This window comes from Odocoileus virginianus, unplaced genomic scaffold (genome assembly GCF_023699985.2).
Source record: "Odocoileus virginianus isolate 20LAN1187 ecotype Illinois unplaced genomic scaffold, Ovbor_1.2 Unplaced_Scaffold_12, whole genome shotgun sequence".
NCBI classification, from domain to species: Eukaryota; Metazoa; Chordata; class Mammalia; order Artiodactyla; family Cervidae; genus Odocoileus; species Odocoileus virginianus.
Window position 1 is genome coordinate 696,597 of NW_027224274.1, and position 25,072 is coordinate 721,668.

Sequence of the window (25,072 nt, forward strand, 5' to 3'; positions counted from 1 at the left end):
GGCAGCAGAGGATGAGATGGTTAGATAGCATCACCAACTCAATGGACATGAATTTGAGCAAACTCTGGGAGATAGTGAAGGACAGGGAAGCCTGGCGTGCTGCAGTCTATGGGGTTGCAAAGAGTTGGACATGACTTAGTGACTGAACAACAAGAACAAAGTGGTGGAGACCACTGTGTGATTCATTTCCTTAAAACATCTATGAACCCATTCATTTATCCTGCTGGTCCTGTGTCTCTGGACAATTCTGCCTAAAACAGGTTTTGGTACCAAGAGTGGTTCTTTCTAGAACAGAATCTTCAGGATGAATTTTCTGAATTGTTTCTGGAATTTTGGGAATTGGCTCTCCACTCTGATTAGATTTAAAGCACTAATGACCATTTAGTAAAGAGAGCACTGATAGTCCCTGGCAAAATGTGGCAACAGAGATATACAAACATCACCAATGAATACTCCTAATCAAACAATTATAAAGGGAGGAGTTTGGGATGACCATGTATATAACACTTTTGAACTTTTTTTTGTCAAACTAATGAGGATAACGATGTTGGTTAATTTGCTCCTATAGTCACTAGACAAAGTCAGAAAGAATGGGATAAGCTCAGGGATTCAAATTCTCAACTCAAGAGCTCATAAATGACCAGAAAACTTCTTCCCTGAAAGGGGTACTTATCTCCTGCAAGCCATAGAGCTGAGACTGCAAAAACCAAACCCAAAAATCTCTTCCCAAGACTGGCTGAATTACAAAGCAGTTTGAATCTCCAACTTCACAAGGTACCTACCATCAAAGGAAGGGCACTGAGAAGTAATGAGGACCATGTAGGAAGACCCTGATAAAGCTGAGGATGTGAAGCCCCTATGACTGAGTTTTCTCTACCAGTATAAGCATACCGCAGCCTGGGATTAACCCTGCTTTGCCCAGAAACATTGCCAGAAACTCTCCTGAGGCAGCTGCCTTGAAAGACACTGAAAAGTGTCCTCAGGACCCAGCCCAACCACTCCTCTTGGTTTCTACGCTTATCACTAGCCTCAAGGCACAGAAGGTTCCTACAGGTACAGAGTATGACCCAGGAAGAGATGGATTACACTCCAAAAGAACTACTTGATTTTTCTAATTCACACAGATAGAAGTATTGATGCTTTCGAACTGATACGTTAGAAGAGACTCTTGAGAGTCCCTTGGACTGCAAGATCAAACCAGTCAATCCTAAAGAAAATCAGTCCTGAATATTCATTGGAAGGACTGATGCTGAAGCTGAAGCTCCAATACTTTGGTCACCTGATGCAAAGAGCCGACTCATTGGAAAAGACCCTGATACTGGGAAAGACTGAAGATAGGAGGAGAAGGTGATGACAAAGCACGAGACAGCTGGATGGCATCACCAACTCAATGGACACGAGTTTGAGCAGGCTCCAAGAGATGGTAATAGACAGGGAGGCCTTGTGTGCTGCAGTCCATGGGGTCCCAAAGAGTTTGGACACAACTGAGTGACCGAATAACAACAGACAGAAATCCAAGGAATATGTGTAGAATGGACACTAAATATGCAGAACAATGGTGGTAGGAACATAAAGCTGAATCAGGCCAAATTGGTCGATAAGAGCCCATTAAACAGATATTCTGCCTTTAATGTTGCAATTCAAGAACATTAGAAATAGCAATAACAGTCTGTATTGGTCCCTTGGCTAAAACATGGGTCAAAAGTGGCCCACAGAAAATGAGCTTGAAATGCCAGATCTGCCTTGGTTTAATGAAGAGGAAGGGGTTCAAAGGCTCAGGGAAACTGGAAAGTTAGAGGGAATTTGTCTTCTTTTTAATGAACTTTATTGTAGTTGCTTTACAATGTTGTGCTGGTTTCTGCTATAGCACAGAGTGAATCAGCTATGTTTACACACACCCCCACTTTTCTGGATTTCCTCCCCATTGAGGCCACCACTGAGCAGAGTTCCCTGTGCCGCACAGGAGGTTCTCCTTAGTCACCTATTTTATACACAGTATCAGGAGTGCACGTACATCGATTCCCATCTCCCAATCTGGATTCTCATTTAAGACAAATCATCCATGCCCAGGTCCAAAAGACATGCCTTTCTGCATAACTATGAGAAAAGAATTTGTGAGGAGAGTCCTGGGACCAGAACTTACAGTGGGAATTGCTAACACTGATGTGATGTTCCCTAATGGCAAGGGAAGGAACTGGATCCAAGTGGCAGCACTCAGCTGCCACAGGCAAGTGCGTTTCCATAGCAACAGCAGAGGGCAAGCAGTAGGCAGAATAGTCTGACTCACAGACCGGCAGCACTGGCTAGTTGATCATAGTGTTCCTGGAAATGATACAGGTGGGCAGCCCACTAAATTCTTATTTAATCTGTATAAGCAGAAAAGTTCTAGGTCACATGAATAAAAGTCTAACTTGAATCATAAAAATAGAAAGTGACATCTCCTCCATCAATTCTCAGACTTAAATCAGTTGAATAAAGACAAGGACACAGGGTCTAAACTAGCACAAGTTAAGAAACGAGTTTGAATGAAGGTGTTTTAAGTAGCAAGTCATTAGCTTTATGTATTAGATGTGTCTCAGGAGGTAGAGTTTTTCAGATTTCACAAAATTAACACAATGCATATAGTATATATTATACAATAGCCCCAGTCGGGTGTAAGACAGCATCCCACAATCAAACATGTACGTATTTCTGTGGTGAAACATATGATTAGTTTTCCAAGTGGATCACAATTGAAATAGTCTATTACTAGTTCAGGTCAAATTTTGCAGCTGAAAGAGTATGTATCAAACTTAGGAAAAAACTTTCAGTTTTCAGAGCTTTTGGGAATTTCAGAATTGCTGATAAAACTGTGAACCTATAATTTGAAATGAGAAATTGCCCCTCAGCATTTTCTGTTCTGCAATCCGTATACGAATCAGCATCATCTCTGCTTATTATTAAAATATTCTCTAATTTCTCTAGTATATAAAGTTCATCAAGCCTTACCAGGGTTCTTCTATATTTGCATTCACTGGGGGTGGGGGATTGGAGTAAATTCCAAACAGATGAAAGTGATCCAGGCCAAAAGTCCCTATGAGTTAAGAGACAAGAGCTGGAACTCCTGCTCGAGGCAGGCAGAAAGGCAGTGGGGCTACAGAACCTCTGCCAGTGGGGTGGAAGGGCCAGGAAAGGTGCCAGTGAGGAGCTTTTGGTTTGAACATTCTGAGATGTTTGGACATCCTGTAAGGCAAGGCTGCCAGGAATCTAACTGCAGAAGGATCGGTACAGCTTCTAGGGAGAAACTCAGCCCAAGTGAAGAGGGAAGGCTCAGTGGATTGGTCCACATGAGGGGCAAGGAACATTTCTGAACCTCATACGGTATCAGACACTTGGATAAATGGATTCATGCTGTGTCCTAGCCAGAGGGAGCAATACCAGAGTGAGAAACTACAAGAATCACACCATTCACAATTCCTAAGGAGCAGCAGGGCACAGTTCTGCATCAGCAGTGAGGAAGGCTTCAGCATGGCAGCTTAGTCCTCGAGGTTGGAGTCAGCAGCATCAAGGCATGAGGCCACAGACACAGGACACTGGTGGATGCCCAGGCTTCTTTGCAAACATTTAAGACATCCTGGAAACCTCTGAAAAAGTGGTTAGAGACTTTGAAGGAGAAATTCTATAATAATGCAGAAAGTGAAAGTATTAGTCATTCAGTCATGTCCAACTCTGTGTGACCCCATGGACTACAGCCCACCAGGCTCCTCTGTCCATGAAATTCTCCAGGCAAGAACACTGGAGTGGGTTGCCATTCCCTTCTCCAGGGGATCGTCCTGATGCAGGAACTGAGCCCGGGTCTCCTGCACTGCAGGCAGATTCTTTACCATCTGAGCCACCAGGGAAACCCATAACAATGCAGAGTGGTTGCAAACACACGCTTTGCAGTTTTGAGTGCCAACTCGACTACATATTAGCTAAGTGATTTTGCACATTACACAACCTGTCTGATTCTTAGTTTCATCTGTAAAATTAATAAAAATAATAATTATCAGAATTGTAAGGAGATGAAATAATGCATATAAATTGGTTAGCAAAGGCCTGGCACATGGTACAGACTCAATAAATGAGAGCAGAACAAAAGAAATAATGTGAACCTAGTTTTATATCCAAACTTCTAAGTTATACTTGGTTGAAAAGAGAAAGATATATATACCTGTAGCTATATCTAGAAAGGTAAGTTCAGTTCAGTTCAGTCGCTCAGAACTGGACATGCAACAACAGACTGGTTCCAAGTAGGAAAAGCAGTATGTCAAGGCTGTATATTGTCACCCTGCTTATTTAACTTATATGCAGAGTACATCATGAGAAACGCTGGGCTGGATGAAGCACAAGCTGGAATCAAGATTGCCGGAAGAAATATCAATAACCTCAGATGTGCAGATGACACCACCCTTATGGCAGAAAGTGAAGAGAAACTAAAAAGCCTCTTGATGAAAGTGAAGGAGGAGAATGAAAAAGTTGGCTTAAAGCTCAGCATTCAGAAAACTAAGATCATGGCATCTGGTCCCATCACTTCATGGCAAATAGATGGGGAAACAGTGGAAATGGTCAGACTTTATTTTTCTGGGCTCCAAAATCACTGCAGATGGTGACTGCAGCCATGAAATTACAAGACACTTACTCCTTGGAAGAAAAGTTATGACCAACCTAGATAGCATATTTAAAAGCAGAGACATTACTTTGCCAACAAAGGTCTGTCTAGTCAAGGCTATGGTTTTTCCAGTGGTCATGTATGGATGTGAGAGTTGGACGGTGAAGAAAGCTGAGCGCCGAAGAATTGATGCTTTTGAACTGTGGTGTTGAAGAAGACTCTTGAGAGTCCCTTGGACTGCAAGAAGATCCAACCAGTCCATCCTAAAGGAGATCAGTCCTGGAAGGACTGATGTTGAAGCTGAAACTCCAATACTTTGGCCACCTCATGCGAAGAGTTGACTCATTGGAAAAGACCCTGATGCTGGGAAGGATTGGGGCCGGGAGGAGAAGGGAATGACAAAAAATGAGATGGTTGGATGGCATCACTGACTGGATGGACATGGGTTTGGGTAAACTCTGGAAGTTGGTGATGGACAGGGAGGCCTGGAGTGCTGCAATTCATGGGGTTAATTAATTCAAAATTTCCTCCTAACTACTCACTACTCACTTTCTCTCTACCCTTCTTAACCATTTAGGAGATCTCAAATATTTGCATTTTAACATAGTTCTCTCTTAGGAAGCTGAGTCCTTTACTTATGTTTTGTAGCAATATCCTTCAGAGGAGGGTATATAGCAATTATGACCTGGATGTGAATAACTGTAGGAAACAGGCTAGTATAGGGTCATCTAAGTTCTCACTGAAGCTTAGCCTACAATAAAGCACCTTTATCTTTTCAAGTGTTATCTGGAAGAAGCACAGGGTTATGTTAAATTTACATAACTGCACACTGTGACCTTCAATGTTTGGAGAGAAAAGAATACATTTCTTAACTTTGATTAAAAAAGAGCATTTAAAAAATGATTTAAATTCCACATAACAAACTCACCAGACCCCAAAGTACTATAGACTATCACAGTCTCAGTACAGACCATGTTCACTGCAAATTCATCAATATTTGTTCAGTTGATTACAGCACAGTACTAACAAGCTTAAGTCATGGATTTCATTCTATGGGTCAATCTCATCTACAAGAATAAATAACCCAGGCTCAGCAAAGACATATTGTATCTCTAACCCCAATTAGTTAAACCTAAGTACTAGATACAATGTATCACAGCTGTTGGAAATCTATTCAAGCCACAGGCTCTGACAGCAGATCAGAGGTATTACAAAAGATCCTAATTTCTTAGGAGACTCTGAGTTTGGATGGGAAGAAAAAAAAAGAATTCACTGAAAGAGAATTTATCAGTGAAATCATCTTTCTCTTCTTGGATAAAGCCCTAATGGAACCAAGGTAAAGATATAAATGAATAAAAAATTATAGCAGCCCAAGTCAAGTGAAGTCACTCAATCGTGTCCAACTCTGCGACCCCATGGACAGTAGCCTACCAGGCTTCTCTGTCCATGGGATTCTCCAAGCAAGAATACTGGAGTAGGTTGCCATCTCCTTCTCCAGGGGATCTTCCCAACCCAGGGATCAAACCTGGGTCTCCTGAATTGCAGACAGACATGTTATCATCTGAGCCACCAGGGAAGCCCTTCTATAGCAGCCCACATGCATTCAAAAAGATTATAAATAGAGGCTTAATGGCGAAGATATAAAGGTCCCAGGAGAAGATGACAATTTATCAATTTAGGCACTACAAATGGTCTCAAAGGTAGAGGAACCAGAGATCAAATTGCTAACATCCGCTGGATCATCGAAAAAGCAAGAGTTTCAGAAAAACATCTACTTCTGCTTTACTGACTGTGCCAAAACCTTTGACTGTGTGGACCACAACAAACACTGGAAAATTGTGAAAGAGATGGGAATAGCAGACCACCTGACCTGCCTCTTGAGAAACCTGTATGCAGGTCAGGAAGCAACAGTTAGAACTGGACATGGAAAAACAGACTGGTTCCAAATAGGAAAAGGAGTACATCAGGGCTGTATATTGTCACCCTGCTTATTTAACTTATATGCAGAGTACATCATGAGAAACGCTGGGCTGGAGGAAGACAGGCTGGAATCAAGATTGCTGGGAGAAATATCAATAACCTCAGATATGCAGATGAAACCACCCTTATGGCAGAAAGTGAAGAAGAACTAAAGAGCCTCTTGATGAAAGTGAAAGAGGAGAGTGAAAAGTTAGCTTAAAACTCAACATTCAAAAACTAAGATCATGACATCCAGTCCAATCACTTCATGGCAAATAGATGGGATACAGTGGAAACAGTGGCTGACTTTACATTCCTGGGCTTCAAAATCACTGCAGGTGGTGACTGCAGCCATGAAATTAAAAGACGCTTGCTCCTTGGAAGAAGAAGTTATGACCAACCTAGACAGCATATTAAAAAGCAGAGACATTACTTTGCCAACAAAGGTCCATCTCTAGTCAAAGCTATGATTTTTCCAGTAGTCATGTATGGATGTGAGAGTTGGACTATAAAGAAAGCTGAGCACCAAAGAATTGATGCTTTTGAACTGTGGTGTTGGAGAAGACTCTTGAGAGTCCCTTGGACTGCAAGGAGATCCAACCAGTCAGTCCTAAAGGAAATCAGTCCTGAATATTCATTGGAAGGACTGATGCTGAAGCTGAAACTCCAATACTTTGGCCACCTGATGTGAAGAACTGACTCATTTGAAGACTAAGGGCAGGAGGAGAAGAGGACAGCAGAGGATGAGATGGTCAGATGGCATCACCAACTCAATGGACATGAGTTTGAGCAAGCTCTGGGAGTTGGTGATGGACAGGGAAGCCTGGCGTGCTGCAGTCCATGGGGTCACAGAGAGTCAGACACGACTGAGCAACTGAACTGAACTGAATGATCACAAAGCCAACTGACCTCCACCTTCTAAGCAGCCAAAATTCCAGTGACTCTGGGCATTGCTAATGTCAAATATTTGGCAAAACAAAAGTAGAAAAGGAAGAAAGGACTATCATTCAAGATATGCAAAGGCTTCATATCTCACCAGCCTTAGGGAGCAAGACCAAGAGCCTCAAGATACTTGAGACTTCAGACAATGCTTCAAGTTTGTTTAATAATTAAAGTTCCTTAAATGGAAGCTAGAAAGACCAAACTGACCTATAATGAATTCCATGTCAAAGCAAACTATTTATTCTCTTTTTCAAAAAATGACACCAATAGTCTTGGAGAGCAAGATTAAAATCCTTGTGGGACCTCCCTGGCGGTGCAGCGGGTAAGAATCTGCCTGCCGATGCAGGGAACATGAGTTTGATCCCTGGTCTGGGTAGGTGCCACAACCACTGAACCCACAGTCTAGAGCCTGTGTGCCACAACCATGCTCTAGGGCCCACAAGGCACAACTACTAAGCCTGTATGCTTCAGTTACTGCAGTCCATGTGCCTAGAGCCTGTGATCTGCAACAAAGGAATCTACGGCAATGAGAAGCCTGTGCATCGCAACTGAAGAGTAGCTCCCACTCTCGGCAACTAGAGAAAGCCTGCATGCACCACTGAAGACTCAGTGCAGCCAAAAATAAATAAAAATAAATAAAAAATATAGTAGTGTGTATATGTCAAAAAATATTTTAAAAAATAATCTTTGCAAGGTTTAGGTTCATGTGAGATGCATAGCCTACACAGAGAATCCAAATTCTCAGGTAAAAGATACAACTTCAGTAAAAACACAACTGGGTTCCAATTAGAAGATTCTACTCATCCAGGAGAAATGTGAGGAAGGCTACACTAAATCAGCCTTCGTCACAATAGAAAGGAATGTGAGAAATACTTAGTAGGTAGGCCAGCATTTACCAGGTAGAAAGGAGGCAGCAATATTTCTGAAAAACTGTATATCATGTTTCCCCCAATTAAATCACATTTTAAACTCAGTAGGAAAGAGCAACCATTAATGAAATCCCACAGTGGATCCTTCATAAGTTTAAAAAACATCTATTTTGTAATGCCAATAGTATTCTCTCTCTCTCCTTTTCTTTTCTTTTCTCTTTTTGGCCACACTGCATGGCATGTGGGATCTTAGTTCCCTGACCAGGGATGGAACTCATGCCCCCTCATCGGGAGCACTGCAGGTACAATAGAAAAGTCTCTTTTTTTACTGCAAACTTTCACAATTGGTGAATATCTTAAATTGTGATCGCCAAAGGACCAATTGCCCTTTGGTATTCATTATTTCTTTGAATAGTCTGTCACCTCCCACTAGAATCTAGGCTCCCTGCTGCATCCAAGGTACCTGAACAGTGCCTGGCACCCAGAAGGTGTTTATTTGGTTGAATAAGAATAAAGACTTTGTAAAAACACAAATTTGCATTTTATGTACTTTATACATATATCTTTCATTTAATATTGTCTTTCTTTCTTTGGCAGCTTCTTGAGCCCACTGAATACCCTGGAGACAAAAATGTGTGCTAGAATATTAAAAAAAAAAAAAGACTAAATTTTTATTTTATTATCCCAACTAGTAAATAAGAACTAAAAGGGTGAGGGAATTGGTAATGAGATTAGTGGCCTTTGAACTACAGCAGAAGTGTCTCAAGTCTGCATTTGAGACAGCAACAAGCACCAAAAAACAGACAAGTTTTACTGATAAAACTTAGATACTACAACAAACATGATAAAACAATTATAGCACATAAGTAGTAATTGTAGAACTATAGTGCTTAAAGTGATCGAAGAATGTTAACTTATTCCATAGATATCTGAGGAATATGAACTAGTACTTTAGAACATTCTTTAGAATGAAAACTATCAGATAATGCATAAAAATCAACTTGGAAAAAATATTCCTTCAACAAACATTTCTTGGATACCTCCTATGTGCCAGGCCAAATCCTAACACATGAAGCAAATTACTAATAAACTGTTATCAAGACATGCCTAAGCCTCCTGGCCATTTAATAAATATTTATTATTATCTATCATATTCACTACACTAAGCCCTCGGGATACTTCTATAAACAAGACCAACACAATCTGTGTCCTGGATTCTAGTGAAAGAGAAAAGAGAACCAGCAAACTGAGAAATTACAGTAAGGACATAAACAAAGGGCCAAGAAATAAAAACAGGGAGGCCCACTGGATGGGGTGATTGGAAAAGGCCTCTCTGAGGAAGCGACACTTAGGTCAAGGCCTCGCGGATGAGAATGAGACAGCTCTGGCAGTTCTGAGGAAGGAGCACATCAGGTATCAGGGGCAAAGGGCCTGAGACGGGAATGAGTGTCGGAGAGCAGAAAGATGGCTGCTGCTGAGTCGCTTCAGTCGTGTCCGACTCTGTGCGACCCCAGAGACGGCAGCCCACCAGGCTCCTCCGTCCCTGGGGTTCTCCAGGCAAGAGCACTGGAGTGGGTTGCCATTTCCTTCTCCAATGCATGCATGCATGCTAAGTCGCTTCAGTCGTGTCCGACTCTGTGCGACCCCATGGACAGCAGCCCACCAGGCTCCTCTGTCCACGGGATTCTCCAGGCAAGAATACTGGAGTGGGTTGCCATTTCCTTCTCCAAGAAAGAAGGCAGCATGGCTTGAATATAGTGAGCAAGGGGCAAAAGTTGAAGTCAGAGTGGCAGGCAGAAGCCAGATCAACTGTATGCCACGGGGAGAAGTTGGAATGTCATTCAGAATGCAATGGGAAGCCATGAAGAATTTTAAACAAGACAGCTACATGAACTGATTTGCATTTTTATAAAATCATTCTTGCGGTTGTGTAAAGAAGGAACTAAAAAGACGCAAGGGGGAAATGGGGAGACCAGCTGGGAGGCTATTACCACAGTAACATAGCCAAGAAATGACAGTGATTGCGACCAAAAATCTAGGAGTAGACCAATAGGAAAAAAGTGGGTGAAGGGAAAAAAAAAAGTGGGTGAGTCCTAGAGGTATTTTGGAGATGGGAGAACCGAATGCATGTGGGGACTGAAGCATAGGAAGTTAACTAGGGTGGATTTCTGGGTTGAGCAATTAGATGGATGATCGTGCCATTTATTGAAGTGGGTGGTGCAAATTACTGAGATTTCTTCTTCATGTTCTGTGTATTCAAGCCTACCTAAGGCTTACTAAAGACATTCCAATTGCCAAATTCAGTGAATACTTGAAGTGTTCACACTCTTCATCTGACACTGTTAAGACTCCCTTAAAACTTCACACTCTCCGTTTCCAAGACAGCACTCTTCTGGTCCTTCTCTTACTCAATGAGTCTCCTTCTCAGGTTCCATAACCCCAGAACTCTGTTCTTGGCCTTCTACTATTTCATTCCAGGACTCTCTCCCTTGCTGACCTCATCCAAGCAATCCACAGCTTTAACTACTACCCACATAAAGCCTCCCAGATCCATACCTCCTTCCAGAACTTCCTCCTCACCTACCCAACTGAACCATCTACCCAACTGTCCCATTTCCATTGAGATATTTCAACAGCATCTTAAACTCAACATATCCAAAAGTAACTTCATCATCCTCTTCCTCCAACACTCCTTTCCCCTCATCCCATATTCTTCATCTGTGAAAAGCATAACTTTGCAGAACTATGCCCAGCTTCTTAAGCGCAAAACTTAGGATCATTTTACTCTTCTAAGTCCACATCAAATCAATTTCCAAGCCCCATCAAACTTACTTTCTAACAAGTTTGTGGATATGTCCTCTCTTCATAACCCACCATTTTAATTCAGCTCTTCAATCCTCCTGCTATTGTTTCTTATATAACATTCTGGTTTCTTCAGCCTCACATCATTCAAACCCACCCTTCACATCTCAACAGTCAGGGAAATCCTTCATCGGCTCTCTATGCCCTTAGGATAAGATTCAGCCTTACAAATGGCAGATAAGGTCCGTTGGAAGTTAGAGCCTCTGGCTGGGTTTCCTGCCTCAACTCCCACCATCTCTTCTACACACTCCAACCTCTCACCATGCCGACTGACCAACAGGTTCATTCATGACTCTGCATATACTGTTTTCTCCCAATACCTACTTAGTTCAAGCATCCTTTTCTTTTAGCAGCCTGAAATTCAGTGTGAGATGATGACTCTCCTCTGTGCTTTTATAGCAAACCATTAATGAAAGACTTCTATTGCTTATCACACTTTTTTTCTCCCACTGAACTGCAAATTATGTGAGGCCAGGGACTATCTTTCCTAGAATATTTTCGGTGCTTAGTACCGAAAATTAAAAAATGATTAGTAAATGTTTGTGGAATAACAGTATCTAGATCAAACTTAAGAAGGCTTTCTGTAAAACATGAACTGCTATATATAGTATTCATGACAAGAAAAGGTAGCCTGAAAGAAGAGACATTCAGTAGTTTTCTAAAATTAACCAATAACAACAGCTGCTGACTTTCAGACATCAGCATTCATCTTCCATTACTGAAGAGCTAACTATGTCCTGATGTAATTCTGATGACCTTTTTGTATTAGTATCCATTAATATTTATTTCTTCAGTTCAGCGACTTTTTAATACTCTGAGTTTAATTAAGATTTCTCTGACTGTTTTTGTCCTCAATAAAGACAGAGGTCAGCCTCTCATGCATAATAATTCCGTCTGAATAAACAAGATTTCTGATACACATTAGTTTTAAGCTATTTTCTACTTGTTCACTAAAACACGAATATTATCATCACTACCACCACCAACAAAAAACACATGCTCCTAACCTTCCCCCCCGCCTTCAGAAGAGACATTTATACAGAATGGGTTGTCTTATATATACAAAGTATATCTTCACCTACCAACCACAGAGAGTGAAGGGACTTTTACATTTATACTTTATAGCTCCTGAAGTCATTCATTAAATATTTTTCCTGGCTCCAAAAATTACATTACAGGGCTTTTCTATGAAAGTTATTATTGAGTTTTTCATGTTCAGATACTGTGATGCAACTGATATTTTGGCAAAACAAAGAAATGAACAAATCTCCGCAGTTTCTTAGGCGCTGCCTCTCTTTATTACCATAACTTAACCACATTCTGAGACAGCAACAAGTTCACTGCTTTGAGCAACAATACACAAAAACGTTCTATGGCAGACACCACTGCAGATGTCCCTAAAACAATTCATCCAATTCAGTAAATCCAGCCTGAGGTTTTTAACCTTATTATCTCACTTATGATATCTGGCAAAGGAAAAAAATGTAGATTTTTTTTTTTTTTAAATAAAGACAGATGTGCCTTTTAATATCCTATGTCTTGTCAAACTATGGTGACTATGTCTGGAATTATTATGGATTTCATGAAACTGTTAAGCCAGGTCATTCCAGTGGTATTTCAGCTCTTTGCACCCTAACCCAGAAGTAATGCTAATTTCTTCCTGGTGCTCTGCAGGTTACAGAGATTGACATATGAAACTCCGGGACCCTTTCATCTCCGAGACTTAAAAATGGGTTGGAGAGCACTGGAAATGGAACCAACAAGGCAAAACAAAGGTCGTTCAACAGGGAAACAAACCAACAAAGGCCCCACAGAAGAAAACCCTGCAGCCTTCCGCCGGCTCCCAAAGGTGGAGAATGCCAGAAGCCCGGGTTCCTGAACCGGAATCCCAGTCGGGCCTGGGCGACCCAGAGTCACCAAGCGGGGAAGGGGGGCGACTCAGCGAAGGCACAAGGCAGCCGCCCGCCGCCCAGACGGCCCGCTGCCCAGACGGCCCCCTAGAAAGATCAAAGTAGGGAATTCTCCCCCCCTCCTCTACACGCAGGGATCCAGGAAGAAGAAAGAGGCTCCGCGCCTCTCCAGCCGGTTGCGGGGCCCGCGCTCCCCGCCCGCCAGCTCAGTTCTCCGGGCCGCAGGGCAAGCAGGCCGCGCCCCCTCCCCAGCCCTGTGCCCCGCAAGCGCCGGGCCGGCCACCAGGTCCCGCCGCCCCCGCTCCGGCCCCGGCATCACTCACAGAGCCCGAGCGCCGCCGCCAGCACCGACCACAGACAGCGCCGGCGGTCTGGGGATGCAATCAGTGCTCCGGCCCCGGCGGGCGCTGCCATCGTCCTCCCGCCGCAGCCGCCGCCGCCCTGGGCCCGGGTCCCCACTGCAGTTGGCTAGGCTCCTGGCCGAGGGCTCTGGACTCGTCGTCGCCGGTATCAGCGAGCACCTCCACGCCGCGGTCCCCGCTCGCGGCCCCAGCCACAGCCTGCCAGCAGTGTGCCAGGGCCTGGGCCCCGCGCCGGCCACAGCCGTCAGCTCATTGGCCTGCCCCGCACACTTTGAAGGACGCGATTGGAAGGCACCGACTGTCCATCATTCCCTCTCTCCAGGCGGGGCCCCGCCATCGCGGTCCCACCCAGGGCTCCTTCTGCCAGCGGTGGAGGTCCCTGGCCGTCCGACGCGACCGCCGCCGAGCCCCGTGCCTGCCTGCTTGCCTGCGTGGCTGTTCGCCCGTCTTCTCTGGCCAGCGCGCGTCTCCTCTGCGTCTCTGAGCGCCCAGCCCCCCGGATCTCTTCATTGTCTTCGCCTCCGTTTCTGCTCTTCTCGGTTTCTCTGAGCCTCACCTAGAGAAAAAGAAGCAGTTCGTTTACACAATTAAAAAAAAAAAAAAAAAAAGGAATGAGATGGGGAGAGACTTCTGATTCAGTCGTCTGGATAGAACACATTTCCCCCCTTGCCCTGTATCCCAGGTCTGTTTTGCCTGGATTCAGATAATTTACGTGCAAATTGAGAAATCTAATAGCTTAAAAAGAAGTCTCCATCTTGTCTGACTCTCCTCTAAGGAACCCTCCCTCCCCCACTTTTGGCTAAGAAGCGTTGGGAACTGGGAATTCTCTCCTACTACCTGGAGCACGTGTGGATGGGGTTTTGCCCTTGTAAATGTCCCTCGATTTATCAAAAATTGGCAAGTTCCCCCTCCTAACTGAAGTGCCATGTCTGAGCCGGTTCCAGTTGGTTAGCTTGGTCCAAAGCAGTGTCTGCCACTTACTGATTGCCCCAAAATTCTGGAAAGTGTTTGGAAGGGTCCTTATGAGAACACCCTACAAAAGGGAGAAAACGGAAGGGCAGGAGCACAAGAAAAATGAGGGTGTACGAAGAAAAGGAAGGATCCAGGTGGGAGGCCTGTAGTGTGAGAGAAGGAAACAAGTATTAGACAATTAGGATGAGAGGGGGAGAAGAGCAGGGTGGGGGCGCTCCCCTGCAGCCCCTCATTTCAGGGTTTTGTCTCAAGTCAATCTTATGAACAGCCTTCCTGATATTTTTGCTGTTTTAGCCTGCTAGCCTTGTAGTATGGCAGACTGATAGCAATTACCTTAGTCCCAGTGAGAGAAAACTAAACAAACAAGAAAACACCATTTCACCTTACTTCTCTGTCAGCGAGATCCTCATGAAGTGTTTTTGGAATGCCATATGATGGAAAGACTACAATGCATTAAGTGAGCACCTACTATGTGCTGTAGATGTAGAATACCCAGGCTTTACTCTCAAGAAGCACAGAGTCTACCAGTCAGTGTAGCAAGCAAGTACTGAACTAAATTTTTTTTTTCAGTGCTTAAAGAGAAGGTCGAATCAAGAAGAAATATAAGGCCAACAGGGACAGTGACCCTCAAAGATACATGTCATGTTAAAAGCTTCTGTACTGCCAGTGAGGTACTTCAATACAGATAACTTCCTCTTCTGAGAACCACTGGCCCACGAGGTGTCCAGAAAAGATGCACTGAGGAAATAGCATTTGCAGTGGATTTTATAGGCTGGATAAATCTTTACCAGAGAGAAACAGGAAAAGCGAACTCAGAAATAAGAAAGCAAGTGCAAGGATCAGTGGGTTAATCCTTTGTGGTTTGGAACTTCAGGGAAGTGAGGGAAAGAGGGGAAAGAGAGAATTATACTTCAAAGTATAGTTGAAGTCAACTATACCTCAATAAAATATAATATATAAAGAAAAAAAAATCCCACCAAAAAAAAAAAAAAAAAAAAAACAGAAAGAGAACCTGGTCTGTGAGGAAAGCTGATAAACTGGGCTTTAAACACAGCTGAAACTTCTGAGAAAACCCAGATGGTCAATTTGAAGGCAGTTAGATATGTAGCTCTGGAGCCCAAGGAAGCAACAGGAGAGGCTACCATGAAATCAGAACTTGCAAGGGTGGCAAAGTGTTTCCACAAAAAAACCAATATCAGATCATAAGTAGATTATAAATATTTGCTGAGTGAATAGATGAATGAATGTTTATTAAATTAATCGAGAGAAGTTACAAAGAAAAAGTCATGTGAGGTTGTTTTAGCCATAGTCCTTGCATTCTAGTTTCGGATCCTTCTGTAGAGATAGTAAATGGAAAACAAACCACCCTTTGGATTTTCAATCACTATTGTGCACTTGAGAGTCTCACTTAACAAACCTCCTCCTCCTTAGATACCTGTTTCTTCCTCCTGGAAACCCCTCTTCTCAGCTCAGTCAGTCCAGGCATACAGCCAGAATCAATTGAAGACTTTCCATCAGATGAGAAAAGTCTTTTTAATGGGCTGTGTCACCTCTGAAAGGAATGGACTTCTTGGAGAGAATTTTGCCTACAGAGTCAATAAGAAGAAAGTCTTGTCTAATAAGAGTTATCTATGCACAGATCCATTGGCCTCTGAGATTCCTGCTCCATGTAGTATAGAGTAAGTGCAATAAGGAGGGTTGGCCTTGGAAACATCTCAGGGCTTTAAGTCTTCTCTTAATAGAGATCAGATAAGAGGCACTCAGGAGCAGCTGGTGCTAGCAAATATATATGGGCAGAATTTTCTAGAGCAGGAATTAATGGGAGAAGTAGAAAAGACAGTGTCAGGCGCCAAAATTTCCAACATCTTTGTGACTGTAGTAGAGTTCTCTTCCAATTCCTGTACTCTCAGTGGTATTCTCTCCCTCCTTGTATTTTAAAATCTGTTGCCAGAGGAAGATTGGAATGCTGTGATCTGTGGGTGGTGATAGCAAGCCATTCCAGGAGCACTGAGATTTGATGGATATCAGATAGAGTCAAAGAAGAATCCAGGCCACAGTGAGAAAGATTTATCTGGAGCTAAATCAGTTTCATTAACATTTCTACAGAGACGTCTCAATCCAGGAAAGGGATTGCACTTTCCTAGGAAAGGTTTGAAAATCTGAAAATCCGAGTTCGAGTGCCTCTGGTGCCCCTGGGCATGGAGGCACAAGTCGGGAGAACACGGTAACGGGGTCTTTAGGGTCTACTGTGTAGGAGAGGGATGTGTCACCAGGCTTCTTCATTCACTGTGGCCAGGAAAAATGTTCCTCAAGACTCTCTGTCTTCCTGCACCCCAGTACAACCTATGCTTCACCTATGAGGGTGCTTCACCCAATACAACTTCCGCTTCACCTATGAGGGAAAGATGTGCTCTGGAGAGAGATCACAGGCATTCCTCTCGCTGGGATAGAAACATTTCTTACTGTGAGTCGGGCAACTGATAGCCTGAGTTTTGTTACTGTCAGTCTTCCTATATCATTGTTGGGAAGGAAATGTGATAGTCTAGTGGCACTTGCAGAATAAAAGACAAACCCTTGCAATCACTAGAGAAGAAGAAATAGGAAAAATAAAAGCCTAAAATGATCATAACTTAATAATAAGTTCAAGTGGGAAAGGGGAACATAAAAACAGACCTCTTGGTAACTGTGGAAATGGAGGTTCCCAGAAAACTGAAGTGATTACATTATTTTATCTAATGAGTTATATTTTGTAATTTCCTCATTTCCAGGAGAAACGGAAACTTCTTAAGTGTCCAGAGCACGTTTTTTTTTTCCAGTTAGGTTCTAATGAATAAACTCTGCAGGATTCTAGAACTAATGAATATTTTTAAAGGGTATTCTTATCCTCATTGTCTTGGGACCTAAGAAGAACTGAAGACTCAAGTTAGGACATTTTCAAATAAAACAAAGGGTGGGGTCTGAATGTTAGAACCCCAGAACTATAATTTACTCACGCCAAACCAAAAGTAGAAAGTTAACAACTTAAGAGTGTCGTTAACAACACATAGTGCCTCTAAATGTTTGAATGAATCAGCAATCGAATGAATAAACTGAATGAATGGTACATGAAATAAAATAAATAGGCCTATTTAGGATAGTCACTCTGTCTACTTGTAGTTTTCTATCTGGTTCGTTATTTGTTAGAGTTGCGATTCACAAATACTGATTGTCCAAGTACCAAAATTTGCAGTTTTAAGGGATTTGGAACATATTGCATTCATTCAGCAATTAGTCATTGAGCACCAGCTTTGCCAGCATAAGCCTCAATGCTAAGTATTTAGGAATTTAAAATACAGTAAAGACGCTCTTTTCTCTTCTCCATTTTCCTCTGTGTGGTTGAATTTACTCCTCCCCATGTCTTTTCACAAGAATTTGAAGATCAAGCAATTTCTGACCAAGAAACAAAAGCAGAATCGTTCCATTCCCCAATGGATTCGAATGAAAACTGGTAATAAAATCAGGTATAACTCCAAGAAAAGACACTGGAGAAGACCCAAGTTGGGTCTCTAAGAGCCTCATATAACAACTGGCACTCATTTATGCTACGGCAAGGTCACTGGCACCTTGCTTGAATCACAGTAGTGAGAACTCACTGCTGTCTGAGCAGCTCATGGGAGAAACGGAAAGTTTGACTCTTGGTGTTTCCTCAGGAGAGGTCCATATAAATATGGGAAACATTGTTTGGGGGAAAAAATAAAAATAAATAAAATATAGTTAAGAATCCATGCCTTAAAGGTACTGGGACGATTGGACACCAATCATAACAATTGTTTGCCAGTTATACAGTAGAATTCAGTATTGCTGTTAATGTTGATGTCCTCTAACAAGTAATGATTAGAAGAGATAAGACTGCAACCCAGTTATATACCACACACAATTGGTTTGTAATTTGTTAAAGGATTTCTTTCTGAGAAGGTCAAAGGAGAGAATGAGAAACAGATTTTCCAGCTGAGGAAAACAGATCGAGTGAAAACACATAGATGGCCTGAAGAGATGGAGTCCCCATCTCCGACGCCATCCTGTCGCCGAGGAGGACCCGGGCGGGCGCGAGTCAGACCCTCTCGGGAAGCGGCCGGCCGCCCGGCCTTTACCTTCGTTGGTCGGAGGAGCCAGCAACAACAGTCCAGGCTCCAGCAGAGAAGGAGGAGGACGCGTTATACCGGCAGCCCCTGGAGATTCTCCCTCAGTACCTCCGGGCGCAGGTAACCGGCGCCAAGGCCGCGAAGGCCCTGGGTGGGTCTGGGGCCAGCAGCAGGAGGGCGTCGGAGACCCGGCGACCAGTCGGGGATGGGGTGCAGCGCCACCACAGACGCCTTTCCAAGGCATGCTTCGGAAACTGGACATCGAAAACGAAGACGATGTCAAATCTTTGTCTCGAGTGCTGGTTCATGTTTTCAGTGACGGAGTAACAAATTGGGGCAGGATTGTGACTCTTGTTTCTTTTGATGCCTTTGTGGCCAAACACTTGAAGAGTATAAATCGAGAAAGCTGCATCGAACCACTAGCAGAAAGCATCACAGATGTTCTCCTAAGGTCAAAACAAGACTGGATAGTCAAACTAAGAGGTTGGGATGGGTTTGTGGACTTCTTCCACGTAGAGGACCTAGAAGGCGGCTTCAGAAACGTGCTGCTGGCTTCTGCAGGGGTTGCCGGAGTAGGAGCTGGTTTGGCATATCTAATAAGATGGCCTTTTAAGTGCAATAATTGACTCTTCAGCCACCAAAACAGCCACCAAAATCACCGCTGTGAACTCACACGTATCTGTGAAGTTGGACGTCACGCTGTGCAGGCCATCATCTAACAATGGATAAAACCAAGTGACAGGAAGATTGTGGCTAACAGGAATAAATACAAGAGCAAAGTTATCTCCCTTGAAGAGTCAGTCTCTGAAAGAAGCTGAGTTCCGTTTCAGCAACAGGCAAACTTTGGGAAGCTATGGAGATGGACATTTTAGTTTTAGTGAAGATGCTAGAGTGGAGAGACTTTACCTAGAACAGGAAATTGGCCAGTGGACTGACTAGTCATAGATATGCCCACTGAATTCATAAACTTCTATAGTGTTAAAATAGAAGCACTAACAATGCCAGTGGCATATGTAAAATTGATTTTAAGCCACAAGTAATAGAACTATGACAAGAAGCCTCAGTATTGTACCGCAGAGTGTGAAGGGAAGTTTTTTCCTCTGTAGTTAGCTTTCCCAGGTGTGATTCTTCAATAGACCAAATGCTCAGGATGTTTATACCTGTTCTGCTTTGGCTGGGTTTGAGCGATTCTTATTTGCCTAATGTCATGGCCAAGAATACTGAAAGTTGGAATAGAATCACAAATTTGGAATGTTGAGTTTTGAAAAAGTTGCATTGGTCTGTAAAAATTGCTTATATTCTTGCAGAGTAGTATTAATCAAAAAGGAGATAAAACAAAATTTTACTTTCATTTTTTCATACCCTTAAATTTACAGCTTCTATAGTTAGGAACCTGTTTCTTACAGCTTTTCTGTTCTAATCTTTGTTCTAGTCAATACTAGATTGTATACAGAACCAGCTGATGTAATTGTATGCAACCTGGTGTAGTACAACAATTTTGATAACTATGCAGGCTTTAATTTTCCTATCTTGATTTGGGTAAGTATTTCTTAAAATGCTGTTTGGGGTTTTTTTGTTTTTTTTTTAACCTGGGACTGAGAAATTAATGGAAATTAATCCTTTCACTTTGTTACACCTGGGTTTTCAATAATTGAGTCAAGGTTTTGAGATTTATTTTGGGGGGCGGAACACACTGGCTGATGACTTTCAGATGATGGGCTCTGATTGGGCAACTACTTATTTTGAGTTCCTTCCATTTGACCTAACTTAACTGGTGCAATTTAAACTGAGTTCATGAGCTCATCTTCAAAGCTTTTGCTAAAAGATTTTCAACTGTTCCAAATGGGACTTGTTATCAGACAAGACTCTGTTCATGGCCTCAAGAATCTCATCAGGTGGATGAGAAACACTTGACCCCTATTTGCTTGATAAATTGTACAATAATGGCTTGGCAAAGCAAGCTATAGTCTATCCATGGTGCTATTATTTAGGCTTGCTTGTTAAACACAGGTCTAAGCCTAGCGTCTGAATAAAACAAATACTTAACTTCATTTTTATTAATGATTCTTGAACTTTGTTTCAGATTTTTACATTGGCATCTCTATAGGTTTCAGACTTGATGTTTTATCTAACTTACTGTTTATTTCCTATCCTTCCTTAAAATATTTGCTGCTTATTCTGCTCCCTCTACCCATATTTGTATTAGTCCCTACAAATTTACCTTGCCATTCCTGAACTCTTACTAGCCCTTTTAGTTTTTGGCATTAGGAACCTAAGTGACCGCCCACGGAGTCCACCGACCTTCCTCATTTTTTAATTTTATCTTAGGAGATGGCAGTACAGTGGATGTTGACAGTAACAGTCATGAGGTGAGAAGAGTCCCTTCTTGTACTAGTATCTTATTGGTTGTTGCTTAACTCTGGGGAGAAATTTTCAAAAGTCCCCTTAGGGGATTTCAGAGAAGGGGACAACTTCTTAGGTGATTTTTCTTTAGGTACCTTTGCATTTGAATATGCTCACTTAAAATTGATGGGCTCTGTTAAACCTCAAAGTTATATAAAAGTTACTAGTAAACCGAAGAAAACTATAGTGGAACCAGGATCATTTGAAAACTTCAACCTCTGAATGTGACCTTTAGTTTGTGGACTCCAGACAAAAATAGACATGAATAAAATGACTAAGAATGTAATAAGGGAACAATTGCCCTGCCTGCCCATCTCTAAGCCTTAAGGTCATCTAGCTAGAGCTATTTTTTTAATCTGTGTATTTATCACTGTTGATCAGAAACCACTTATTTATATCATGTCTATCTCTAAGGACCTAAAAGCACTTTATGTAGTTAATCTTAAGATATAGTTAAGGCGACTGAAAGGCCTGTCTCCCCATAGCCAGTTGTGGAAATAAGCACAGAGATGTAAATTGATGAAATTTAGGGACCCCATCTTCACTTTACTAGGTGTGAGTGCTGAAATGTAAAGGAGGATCTAAAATTGATATTTTGGTCAGCAGCTTGTGATAAGGGTCTAGGGAGTCCAAGTGCTTTGGGGCAAGGTGAGTAGAAGAGGCATATGTTTTAAGTGCTGACTTAAAACTAGTGCTGCCCTAGCGCTGGCAAATCCTCCACAACGGGAAGGGAGGGGCTGCTTGGAAAGATGGCTCTCAACAAGTTCTGCCTGGTGCTTCTCTCAGGGAAAATCCTGCAGTCCTTTAGTGTTGTCTATGTACATTCTGTTGGGGGTGAACACCTTGGTTCTGGTTAAAACAGCTAATGCTGTTGACAGCTGTGCCAAGAAGAGTTAGGACCAACAAACTAATGTGGGCTATAAAATGTAGTGTGTTTCCCTAACTTCCTGTTTTGCCTGAGAAGAAGAAAATAAATATTTTATTCAAATGCAAAAAAAACAAAAAACGAAACACCCACATAGATGGCATACTCAAGGCTGGAAAGATGGTGCTTTGAACACTAGGATAAAAGGTGTACGCAAGAAACTGACGATTTTACTACTATTGGAAAGTGCAACATCCAGAACTCAGTAGGGAAGAGAATCTGGAATCTACCTGCCACAGGAAAATTGCCACACACTCACTGCAATTTATCAGCCATAAATATAAATAAAATTGTAAATATTCCACTGATAGTGACACCGTTGTTTTCTTCTGTGTCACTGATTTTCAAAGATCGAGAGAAAAAGAAAATCGGTTTACACTGAAGCGCAAAACAGCTGAGGAATATAAACACATAACAGTAAACAACCACTTAGAGACGCGGAAGTCAGCAATTCTTCCTGCCTTTACGGTGGCAGGAAGACCGGCAGAACGGCGGCTCGTTGGTCTAGGGGTATGATTCTCGCTTAGGGTGCGAGAGGTCCCGGGTTCAAATCCCGGACGAGCCCTGTTTTTTTCCCCCCTTTGAATTAAATCCATTTCTAAAGAAATTAACTTTAGATCTATAAATGTAATAAATACATGTTGGCGAAAAATACAAAATTGAGACCTTTTGAACTTATAGCACACTTTAAGTTCAAATACCATTAAAAGACATAACATGAAAACGTAGCAAGTTTGAGAGCAATGTGATGCCCTGAAAAGACTCGTCCCCATTTCTGCCAGCTCCAGAGTCGAGCACGTCTGTTGGGCATCTCCGGTGCCTACAAGTGCGACCTAAATCTGCTCCGCCGGCGCTCGTCCGCCTGCGCGGCGACCGTGGGAGGCGGACTGCGCGCCCGCTCACCCGGGCCCGCCGAGCCTCCGTGCTCGCGCTCCCGCTCGGAGTGTTCCGGGGCTGCCCCGGGGTCCGCACGAGGCGTGCCTGTTTTCCGAGCACGTGTGTTTCAAAATGGTACAAGTATTTGCATATCTTGCCCTCAGACGAAAAAGACCACATATTGGATGAATTGATCTCATTTGATCTTTTACTTCTTGAAAAGTACTTCTTGATCGTCTTGATCAAGGTTTGAGCATATTCAAGGTTTGAGCTAGAATAGTTTCATTTCAGCCTTTAAACGAGCCATGTAGGGGGAAAAAGTTTTAAATTTTACGTCTTATGCAAGAAAAACTCTGGGCTCGTCCGGGATTTGAACCCGGGACCTCTCGCACCCGAAGCGAGAATCATACCCCTAGACCAACGAGCCGCTCTCGGCAAAAACCGTCCCAGAGCCTTCCTTCAGCCTTATCCGACCGCCGCCTGCACCACCTGACCGATCTCAGCTGGAGAATCGCCTCTCCTTTCCCAGGTCTCGGGTCAAAACGCTTTTCGCCACCCAAAGGGGCCCCAGGAAGGGACGTGCATTTTTCCCCAGCGGAGTCGGCCTTATCTCCCGGCGCCTGGGCTCTGCGCCGCCGCCTGCGGCCATCAGCACAAGATCCGGGAAGCCGCCTTCCACGAGCCAGGACAGCCCCTGGAAGGCGGGGGCGGCAGGGCGGTGGAAGCCCGGGCTAGGAGGGCGCAGGCAGGGCCGCGCGGAAGTCTCGGACTCCGCCAGGCGCTCGCAGCCCAGGGTCTCCATACACCGGTTTCGCTACTTGCGGGTAGGTCCCGCCGCTCTCAGCTCAGACCAGCCTCAGAGCACTTGGCTGTGTGCAGCGCGCCTCATCCGCATTCCCAGCCTCTGCTTGGCCGCCAGAAGACGCTCGGCTGCCGACGACTCTCATGGGTGGGTGGAGCGGGAAAAGCCTCGAGGAGCTGGCGAGAAATGGGAAAGGATGCACCTTATCCCTGCAAGGGAGTGTTGGGGCAAAGAATTCTCAAAGGGGAGAGTATTGACAGATAACTTTTTTTCCAACGTTCATTTTGAGATCACGCACCTTGCATGTACTGAGCTCACTGCGTATTTGCAACAGTCTGTGTCTAACGTAGTAACCTCATTTCGCAGTTAGGTATTTCAGGAGACATGGCGAGGAAGGTAGGCACAGCAACTACCCAAGTCTTAGAAGGTGTGGTGGATGGGGAGGATCATGAAAGGGGCAGGAAGGGAGACAGGGTTTGGTGCCTTGTTAGTTTGGAGGAATAGAGAAGGCAGTGGCAGTGGGCAGAACTTTTGACCTAGCACCACCTCCCCTTCATCCCCTTCTGTAATACGGAAGAACAAATCTGATTCCATATTGTATCTGTTTTTGTTTGTTTTGTTTTTTACTTTAACCTGTGTGTTGTATTGCTTTTCCTACAAGGTAATTACCACTTCAGCATTCTTGCCTGGAGAGCCCCGTGAACAGTAGGAAAAGGCAAAAAGATATGACACCGAGAGATGAACCTCCCAGTTGGGTAGGTGCCCAATATGCTAGAGAAGAGCGGAGTAATAGCTCCAGAAGGAATGAAGAGGCTGAACCAAAGCGAAAACAACATCGGGGTGTGGATGTGTCTAGTGGTGGAAGTAAAGTCTGATGCTATAAAAGACAGTATTGCATAGGAACCTGGAATGTTAGGTCCATGAATGGAGGTAAATTGAAAGTGGTCAAACAGAAGATGGCAAGAGTAAACATCGACATTTTAGGCATCAGTGAACTAAACTGGGCAGGAATGGGCAAATTTAATTTAGATGGCCATTTTATCTACTGCTGTGGGCAAGAGTCCCTTAGAAAAAATGGAGTAGCCGTCATAGCCAACAAGACTCTGAAATACAGTACTTGGATGCAGTCTCAAAAGTGACAGAATGATCTTGGTTTCCAAGGCAAACCATTCAATATCACAGTAATCCATGTCTGTCCCCAACCACTAATGCGGAAGAATCTGAAGTTGAACGGTTCTATGAAGACCTACAAGATCTTCTAGAACTAACACCAAAAAAAGATGTCCTTTTCATCATAGGGGACTGGAATGCAAAAGTAGGAAGTCAAGAGATACCTGGAGTAACAGGCAAGTTTGGCCTTGGAGTACAAAATGAAGCAGGATAAAGGTTAACAGTTTGGCCAAGAGAATGTGCTGGTCATAGCAAACACCCTCTTCCAA

The 25,072-nt window shown here is 43.3% G+C and overlaps 2 protein-coding genes, 2 non-coding genes and 1 pseudogene across 4 annotated transcripts in view; 3 read left to right on the forward strand and 2 right to left on the reverse strand.

Annotated features, from left to right (window-relative positions):
* MPZL1 (myelin protein zero like 1) overlaps positions 1–13,797 on the reverse strand; it is a 78,796-nt gene extending 64,999 nt beyond the window's left edge. The window contains exon 1 of the mRNA XM_070462742.1: positions 13,496–13,797. Within this exon, the coding sequence (XP_070318843.1) occupies positions 13,496–13,586 (91 nt within the window). The 5' untranslated portion in view covers positions 13,587–13,797. The remainder of the gene's footprint in view (positions 1–13,495) is intronic.
* Positions 13,798–17,899: 4,102 nt separating this feature from the next.
* On the forward strand, positions 17,900–18,055 carry LOC110149710 (putative ribosomal protein eL39-like 5). The gene has a single exon (XM_020912290.2). It carries the CDS (start codon positions 17,900–17,902, stop codon positions 18,053–18,055), a length of 156 nt encoding a protein of 51 aa, XP_020767949.2.
* Positions 18,056–18,358: 303 nt separating this feature from the next.
* On the forward strand, positions 18,359–19,311 carry LOC110149708 (induced myeloid leukemia cell differentiation protein Mcl-1 homolog pseudogene; annotated as a pseudogene).
* A 3,137-nt stretch (positions 19,312–22,448) lies between these two features.
* Positions 22,449–22,520, forward strand: TRNAP-AGG (transfer RNA proline (anticodon AGG)). The gene has a single exon. It is a non-coding gene; the product is annotated as a tRNA-Pro (tRNA).
* A 666-nt stretch (positions 22,521–23,186) lies between these two features.
* On the reverse strand, positions 23,187–23,258 carry TRNAP-CGG (transfer RNA proline (anticodon CGG)). The gene has a single exon. It is a non-coding gene; the product is annotated as a tRNA-Pro (tRNA).
* Between the last annotated feature and the right edge of the window lie 1,814 nt (positions 23,259–25,072).

Coding starts and splice junctions, on each gene's coding strand:
- LOC110149710 (XM_020912290.2), top strand. CDS start 17,900: ATGTCTTTTCACAAGAATTTGAAGATCAAGCAATTTCTGACCAAGAAA.